The sequence below is a fragment of the Olea europaea genome, chromosome 13 (assembly GCF_002742605.1).
Source record: "Olea europaea var. sylvestris chromosome 13, O_europaea_v1, whole genome shotgun sequence".
Lineage (NCBI taxonomy): Eukaryota > Viridiplantae > Streptophyta > Magnoliopsida > Lamiales > Oleaceae > Olea > Olea europaea.
The window spans coordinates 10,803,584-10,813,208 of NC_036249.1; the positions used below are offsets into that span (position 1 = coordinate 10,803,584).

Sequence of the window (9,625 nt, forward strand, 5' to 3'; positions counted from 1 at the left end):
TTATGCACTTTAGTGTAGGTGTTTAGAGTTATTTAGTGGATTGTGTCTTGTTGGACTAAGAAATGAAACAATAAAATGGGTAATGGGGTCAAAAATAAAAAAATTAGAAATGAAACAAGTTATTGGGCCAAAAATTTGGGTTTAGAAATTGCTAATTTGTTTAGAAAAATTAAAATTAAAATAATTTGATTTACTCAATATAAAAAAAATTAGAAATATTCGGTTCTTATTCGATTTTTCGGTTCTTGGTCTAAAACCGAGAACCGAACCGTACCCGTCGGTTCTCAATTCAGATACCCGTTCGGGTATTTAATTTGACAAAAACCGTCGGTTCGATTAAGTTCGGTTCGGGTTCGGTTCGCGAGATTTGCCCAGCCTTAATCAAAATTTTATTGACCAACAAAATTTTTAATTGTGTGAAAAATTGTCTTTAACGTGGAATTAGAAATTACTAACAATGATATTTTGGTCTAAATTATTGCAAAATAGACATTAAACAAAATTTGGACATTTTTGCAAATGAGAACGTGAAAGTGAACATTTTTTTGCAATTTCCTCATTCCAATTTTATAATCGAATTAGGTGAAAACTATCTGTCCAGATTGATTAATGGAATTTGTTTTGAGGTGTATTTTACAAATTTCCAGGGATAAACCGTATTCAACTCAGTTCTTTCCTACTTTTAAGCTTTAATTGCACGCTAATATTTACTTCGCCAGTATTATTGCCCTCTTATCATTTCTTCATCCCGAAACGCCCCTTTCTCCCATGAACGATTCCGCTCCCGCCCCTCTTTGACCCAGATGGTTTAGTTTTAATTTCTGTTTTTTCCGAAATTGTTGATAATTTCAGATCTGAAGTTTAATTTTGTTTTCTACAAAGATTCATTATATTAAAAGAAAATTGATAGATGTCGGCTTCTTCACCATACTGGTGTTACAGATGCGACCGATTCGTTACCGTTTGGACCCAAGATTCCTTCACTTGCCCCGATTGTAATGGTGGGTTCGTGGAAGAAATCGACACTCCTGACCGGCGCCGCCGTTTCCCCGCCGCCTCCATGTACATGGCGCAAACACCGGAGTCAAGTCCCGGATTGGGGTCCGGATCCAGCTCGAGGCTCAGAAGGAGCCGCAGGAATGGGGGTAACCGGTCACCCTTTAACCCGGTCATCGTGCTCCGTGGGCCGAACGAGGGAGGAGGTGGAGCGGCGGCTGGAGGATTTGAACTGTATTACGACGATGGAGCAGGAATAGGTTTGCAGCCGCTGCCTACTAGTATGTCTGAGTTTTTGCTCGGATCGGGTTTTGACAGATTGCTAGACCAATTGGCCCAAATTGAGGCTAATGGTGTCGGGCGAATCAGTATTAATCCTCCAGCCTCGAAGGCCGCTATCGAATCGATGCCCACAATTGAGATAGTTGATGAGCATATTGCCACTGAGTCTCACTGTGCAGTTTGTAAGGAGGCTTTCGAGCTGCGAAGTGAGGCTCGAGAAATGCCTTGCAAGCATTTATACCATCAGGATTGCATCTTACCGTGGCTGTCGTTAAGGAATTCGTGTCCAGTTTGCAGATATGAGTTGCCGACTGATGGTAATAACTATGGTATTAGCAATAGTGACCCAAGTGAAGTGCATCGAAGAGTAAACGAGGTGGGGAATGGTGACGAAGCTGTTGGATTGACGATATGGAGATTGCCTGGTGGTGGGTTTGCTGTGGGCCGGTTTTCAGGAGGGAGGAGGGATGGGGAGAGGCAGTCACCAGTGGTATATACTGAGATGGATGGTGGGTTTAATAATAATGGTGTTCCAAGAAGGATTTCATGGGGCTCTAGAGGGAGTGTGTCACGGGAGAGGGGTGGATTCAGGAGGATTCTGCACAGCTTGTTTGCTTGTTTTGGCCGGGGTAGATCATCAACTTCTAATTCTAACTTGGATTATTGAATAATTTGAAGGTGCGGCTTGTTTTCGTGAAGTGGAGGATGAAGTTATAAAGTTAATGATGGAAGTAGAAGATGATGGTAAACTTTGAAGCTTAATTGGCTGCAGAGAATCAATATCGGTGGAAGACTGTGTGATACATCGTGATTAAATGAATATAAAATAGTCAATAATATCTCTTGAGCTTTGTCTTCTGTTGAAGAATTATTGCTGCAGCAATGTCTTGATAGTGAATGAGATGGATATGGAACTTGAGAAAAAGAATTGAAGATGAAGAAGAGACAGAGCGACTAATTCATTATGCGAGAAGCTGGTGTTGGTATTAATGGCTCCTGTGTACACCACACCACCGAAGTACTTTGAACTTTCAGCGCATTTCTGCAATTTATAATTTGCTTGACACCACTGTTATTATGGTTAGTTATTTATTTTCTGTAATCTATATTAAAGTTTAGAGTATGAGTTAATGCTTTGTGTGACATTTTTCGATGGGCACATCATTTATATATAATTATATATATCCTACCTTGGAAGTTTAGTTTAGGCATTGCCTCATTGTTGTGAAAAAACAGATTTTATTCTTATTCAATTCTTTTAATTAAATGACTACTTTTAAAGTTGATCTTGTTTACTTGGATGTTGGTTTTAGCAACAGGCCCCCATTACGTGGAAAAATTAATGAGTGGAATAATATTTTTCTGAAAAATGAGTGGTTGAAAGAGAAGTGTAATATTATTTTATGGAAGATTGTGTGGTTGAAATTAGGAAAGAGAAAAATGAAATGTAATTGAACGAAAATTAATGGTCTCATCTTGTTTTCTTGTAGAAGTTTTGGGGGAGAAATATGAGTTTGCTACCAGTTGGATGGTGCTTTAGGGTCTCATTTAATAGTGTTGCTCCATCTTGCAACTAAGCCCCTGTTTGAGCTCCATTCATTCTTTCCCAAAATCATTTTCAACCATCTCTCTCCAAATAAAATAATTTCTGTACGTAAATCCAAAACTATCCCCAAAACACGGGGCTAACTGCAATTGTTCAAAATCAGCTTCACATCCATATTAGTGTTTTGACCATGAAGATTGTGAACTTGTGCTCTATGTTGTAACTGTATGATGTGATTTAAATAATTTGGATGTTTTTATTTTCTTGTAAAAATGTCTGTTAGCTATCATACGTCTCTCATTTAAAATGTCATTCTATCTTGCAACCTACTATTACTGTTCACGAACAACTTCAAATTGTTATATTCTGAAAAAGGCTATACATATTAGTGTTTTGGCTATGAGATTGTGAACTTGTGCTCCATGCTGTCACTGATTTGATTTTAAAATTTTTTATAATATCATGTTGTTTTCTTGTAGAAGAAATGTGGGGGGGAGAAATTTATGGCTATAAAACTCTCATTTGATACCTACCATTATTGTTCACTATCAGCTTCACATGGTTTATATCAATTTGGGGAGAAATGTATGTTTGCTATCAATTTGAAGGTTTATAATTCTTCACAATCTGCTTCAGGCGATCAATATTAGTGTTTTACATACTTTGCATGGTGTCATATTATTTTTCTGTAGATATGTTGAAAGAAAATCTGTTTCCTATCGAGTGTAAGGCTGTAGTATATGGCTCTCGTCTAATATTGCTCTTCATCTTTCAACTTACCATGCCCCTGTTTGGTTTGGATAAAATTTAAATTTTGATAAAAGTTGAAGAAATATGTTGTAAAGTTGATAAAAGCTGTGGATCCTATTAATTTGTGGTTGAAAACGAGTTTTAAGAAAAAAGGGTCAAACAAGGGCTAAAATTGTAACAACAATCCCCCCCCCCCCCCCCCCCCCCCAAACAAAAAAAATAAAATAAATATTTTTTACAAAATATATTATCAAGACAACAGAGCTCAAACAGTAACTATTAAAGAACGGATTTGCGAGGGACCAAAATAAGTGCTGGCCAATAGTTGAGGGACCAAAATGGAATTTTAGAAAATATGCAATTTTTTTAGCCCCCATTTGGTGGGGATTAAAATGAAATTGTTAATAAATTTTAATAAAAATTGATGAAATGTGTGTTGAAAAGTTGAGAATTTCATAAAATATTTTTTAAAATTAGTTAATTTTAACTTAAATTAAAATTTATATTTAAATTTTTATCAAATAGGGATTTAGTATGAAGCTACAGTAACTTTTGAATAGGGAAAATTTGATCGAAACATACAAAGCTTAATTTTTATATATGACATAATTAATTCCTATTAATGTTTTATAGACAAACATATAAAGCTAAATTTTTATAGATTACGGGAGTATTTATTTTCACCCACAATTTTTATATATCTATTCCAAACTAAATATGTTCCTATTAAAATTTTTAAATGTTTTAAAAATACTATTTTCATCAACATCACATTTCAACATTTTTTCATACTTTTTAACATCACATTCTTCAAAAAAATCATCAGTACAAAATCTTTTTTGTTTTAATGGAAAATGGGGCTCAAACAAGGACTATTTCTATTCCTATTACAATTTCCCAAAAAAAAAAAAAAAAAAAAAAAAAATCACTTGCCATTACATATAACACTTAACTTTTTTAACAATTCAATAATTAGTTTTATAAACCAAAAATCATAAAGGTAATGTTACATGTACATTAGGATATCAACTTCCCTCACATGAAAGGAGACCTATATCGAATAAAATACGATTTATCTGAAGTAGGTCTCCCTCCAGTATGGAGAGTGGACATTATTTGATGTAGAAGTAGTATTATCCAAATTATAATATTGAATTTGATAAACCATAAACCCCTTAATCACCACCACCGCTCTTAATATGATAGAATATATTAATTTATTAAAATCGAACATAATAATTTGAAAGGACTCGAGTAAATTGGAGGGTATCAATAAGCATTGCTAAATGCCACAATAGCTTAAGAGGCTTTTGATTTGTGCTAGAATTAGGTATAGACATAATTATTTTTATCACATGATAATTCCTTCACATTTTCGATTAGTGCCATTAATTGAATTATATAAATGATGAAGTTTCTTTTCTTGTTTTGATAATCTTATGGTGTGTTTGATTATATTTATTTTTCATGAAAAATATCAATTTTCCACCCAAATTTTCACTTTGAGTGTTTGATTGTTATTTTTCTCCATTGAAAATATTTTTCAACTTTTAAAAATATGTCTAATTTTCTTTTTTTTAAGGAAAATATTTTCTTTGAGGGGAGGTGGTTTTTGTTTTCTTCAAAACAAGGAAAACATTTTATTTTTTAGATGATATTTTCCATGCTAATCAAACACCCTCTTAGTGAAAAAGATAACCAACATTGTTTTGAATTCAAGAAAATTAAGAAATGAAAAGATAATCCCAATAGAAAACTCAAATTCTTATTTTGACAAACCTAGCAAAAAGGATAGACAACAATATTTTCAATTAAAAAATAAAATAAAATGATAATCCCAACAGAAAGTTCTAATTATTTGGAATAAAATTTCTTATTTATACTACTTGAATTCAAATGGTAAATTATCAAATAATCCAAATACAAATTAAGAATCATTCACATACTAAGGACGTGTCTGGTAGCAATTTTTGCTACTTGTAAAATGCCTTTTTTGACCGTTGGATGAGGTAAGTGGGACCCAGGCTGCAGTGCTTTAATTAATATGTCAAACACGCACTGAAATGTTGGACAATTTTTCGACAAAATGACATTTTTACCCTTATCATTTAATCCTTTTGTAATGACAGATGGGTATTTTCGATATTTCATTTTTAAAATTTTAAAAACTGCTGCTAACATGGGACCTAGGTGCTATAAATAACAGGCAAATTCTCATTACAATTCGGTGAGAAGCACTTCCAGACACGCCCTAAATTCATAAAAGTAATGAAGGTAATGGGCCTTTTCAATTCTTTTTTATATATCACTCTGTTTTTATGTATTTATTTTAATGTGGTGTCTCTTTCATTGTTGTTTTGACTTTAGTTGTACTAGCTCAAGAATAACTAACCAAGGGAGGGATGAATTAGTTTTCAAAACTTTTTGGAAAATTACCTTAAATTCAAGCTAGTTAGGAATGAATAAATCAATCAAACAAAATGCAAAAATACAGAAGTAAAAAGTAAAAAAGGAAGAAAATGTGTAAACAATTTAAAGTAATTATCTACGTCATTCCTTATCAAGCTTTTCGTCATGAGAAAGGCCATTTCACTATTTTGATTGACTTGTAATGCAATCCAAACATTTATAATGTTTTAGGTGATTCACAAACAAGGAGCATAAATCTTTATAAAATATTGAGTTTTACGATCTAAACTATTGAGTTTTCAAAGACCTAAATATGATCCACAAATTTGAAGAATGTTTTTATTGTTTGAACCTCTCTCTCTTAATAAATTATATAAATGAAATAAGTTCTAAGAGAGACTAGCACTTTAATGAATTTGTAAGAAATGAAGTTCAAGTATTAGATGAATAACTTTGTCGAAAAAGATGATTTTCAGAAGTTGATTCAATTAAAAAAAAAATCAAAATAATTGTTTGATGAAATAAATAAGATATAAGCTCAATAAATTTTGTTCAAGAATTTCTTATTTTAACACTCTTAGAGAATGTTGCAGTGAATACAAAAAGTGATTGTATTTATAGAGTTAGAGGAGCAAAGAAGTTTGTGAGACCAGATAAGGATTCAAGCATCCCCTTTCATGTTCAGACATAAGAAACTAGCTGTTGTGTGCCCAAAATTAGAATGGTAAAAAAAGTTATAGTTACACAAATCTGACGTCCGCATGGAGATCTGGACGTTCGCTTGTATTGGAAGTTCACTTCTTGAACTGGACTTCTACCTTTCACAAGTTTTGTCCGTTTCAAAATTGGTTGATTCGGCGTGAATGTTTTGAAAACTATAAATTTTTGAACGGTATTTTGAAATAATTATAATCTAAGTTCAATTATATTTTTGCAAATCAATTTTACTTTTCATAAAAATATTTTATGCAATTGATGATTGAAATGACTTTTAATGTTTAAATACGATTTTTAAACTTTTATCATTTATTGCTAAAATTGAAGTGGTTATATATTTAAAATGAATAGAAAACATCTAGTCCAATGAACTTCCTTTGATGTTTGACTTTTGTAGTTCTTGTTTCGAATGATTTGACTTGAACGCTTGATTTTCATCTCAACCTTCATTGTGAGTCTAATTTGGAATGTGAAATTCTTGATAAAAATCTTTATGTCCATGATCGATCGATCTTACATTGAATGCTTTGAAAAACTATCATAACATAGAATTAATTGTTAGAAAAAAATATTATCTTGTTTTTTATGATCAAAATATTTAGGATAACAAAAGTGCTATGTGTACAGAATTTCTTTGCCATAATTTTTACAAAATACACATGGCAACATCCAGTTAAACAATGGCAAAAAAAAGAAAAAAAAGAAAAGAAGATCAACCAGATGTTGTCACATCAGCATTTGGTGCAATTCTGTGACTTTTGCTTCTATACAAGCAGAAAAAATTGCAAGGATAAAGTCAATCATAAGTCAACAAGTTGGAGAAGATATTTTATGAATATGGAGATTTTTGTTAAACATAAAATCTAAAAGAATATAAAAAGGTCCAAAAGAATTTAATTCAAATAAGTATTAGTGGATGAATTTAGAGTGATAGATTTTTATTTGATTATACTCTTGTGTATATGAGTAACTATACATAGAGATAAAAATATAATATAATTTTCATTTTAAAATGGATAGATATATAAGAATAGTGGATGTAAATAATGGCTTCCTAAAATATATACATGATTTAATAAATGGGTGTGACTTGAATTTTATTGAAAAATTAATTAAGAGTTCTATTGGGAGTTGGTAGTATGACTTGAAGAGGTCTTGAAGTCCAAGATGAATAAGGAGAATTTTACACGATTTTGGAAGTTCATTTTCTTTCTATTCCAACTCCAATGATTTATTATTTGTTAGACCTATTATATCAGGATTCCACCTTATATTTCCTAGTATGTTAGGGATTTTTTGATTATAAATATGTGGTATACAACACATTGAGATTGATCGATTGTCCAACTTATTAGTTTGGTCTAGAGAGATCCTTTGTAATTCTCCACTATCAATTATTAGTGAATTCTCCTCATGTCCTCATGGTTATTCCCATCTTGAATTTTCACCTAAAGTTTGTGTTCTCGTGATTGTTAAATTCATTGCCTATTATCTTGTCTTTAACTTTCATAACAATTGACTCGATTTCTAACAAGGGGCATCAGAGCCAATATTCGACATTTCTTGGAAGAGCTAGTTTGGTTTTTATTGGAGGGATGTTTGATCAAATTAGAATGATGTTTGATTGTTTCAGGATGACAAGTATGAAGTTTGAAATTTTGCTTTTAGATTGCAACAATAGATTTTCTTATGGTAGATTAAGATGCGTGCTGTAATACTCCGAATTTTGTGCTCATTTAATTTTTAGAATAGCAATTTAACTTTTCAAAATTTAGTATGACCAAAAAATTATTTATGGTTGCCAAATTTTGCATTGGTTGATTTACTAAAAGTTTTTCCAAATAATTTGTTAATTAGGGGTTTGGGATAAATTTCCATTTTACACCTAATTACTAAAGTTAAACATTGTTTCTCCAACTTGGCCGAAAATTGATGAAACATATATGCATGAGGTGTTTTAAATTTAAGCATGAGGTGACTAACTAATGCATGAGGTGTTTTAAATTTAAGAAAGTGAAACCATGCAACCTACACATGTTGAATTTCTTGAAGAGTCACCCAAAATTTATCATTTTTCTCACCTATAAATAGATGTGTTGCTGCCCTTTATTTCCCTTGCACGAAAAACAACTTATCAGTTGTTTAAAAAAGGGCAGAAAACGTGAGGGAAGAAGAGGACCAGCCTAGCATTTCTCAATTCATTTTCAACCAAGATTTCTTCAAGTTTTATTGTAAGATATTATCTGTGCTTAAGTGGTAGGATTTCATGGTAATATTTATGCTTAAGTTATGCATGAAAACCATAATATGAAAGACGTGGACAAGTCCACAAAGTTAGATATCTATTTATGCCTTAGGACAAGTCCGAAGGGCACCGGCAAGTCGGAATGTGCAAGTATGTGTTCGATTGCATTCTTTTGTGTAGTATTAACATGTTAAAATCCAAGCATGGTATTTTACCGAGTATTCTTTATACTCATAGTGTTCTATACTAAATTCTCAGATTCATAATTGCGGAGTTGGTGGAAGTCAGTCGGCATAATCGATGATGGGTTAGGGACAAGGTTGTTTTGCATCGAAGTTTTGTTTTTGCGTGTTTTGTTCGACTGCTTTCCATATGTTTTCTTATGGTATTGTATAAAAAAATGTATGAGACATGATGTAATATGGTACCGGAAGTAAATTATGCAATTATATCTTCTATGTTGTGTTAAGAGACATTTTTTTTAAAAACTTCTCCTTGCAAGTGACAAAAGGCAGAAACGAGACTGTTTTTGGGTCAACTTCAACACGTTATTTTTGACTCCATAAACATTCATTTGAGACTCTGAAAATATTACTGCGTTCCTCATTGAGTTTTCTTATTATGGGCACAAGAATCACTCAATTTGGATATCTGTAGCCTGAGATATGAATTTTTAAACG

General features: G+C 32.2%; 1 protein-coding gene across 1 annotated transcript; it reads left to right on the top strand.

Annotated features, from left to right (window-relative positions):
- Positions 1-635: 635 nt before the first annotated feature.
- LOC111407564 (E3 ubiquitin-protein ligase RDUF2-like) lies at positions 636-2,548 on the top strand. The gene has a single exon (XM_023037135.1). It carries the CDS (start codon positions 911-913, stop codon positions 1,943-1,945), a length of 1,035 nt encoding a protein of 344 aa, XP_022892903.1. The 5' UTR covers positions 636-910; the 3' UTR covers positions 1,946-2,548.
- The last annotated feature ends 7,077 nt before the right edge of the window (positions 2,549-9,625 follow it).

Coding starts and splice junctions, on each gene's coding strand:
- LOC111407564 (XM_023037135.1), top strand. CDS start 911: ATGTCGGCTTCTTCACCATACTGGTGTTACAGATGCGACCGATTCGTT.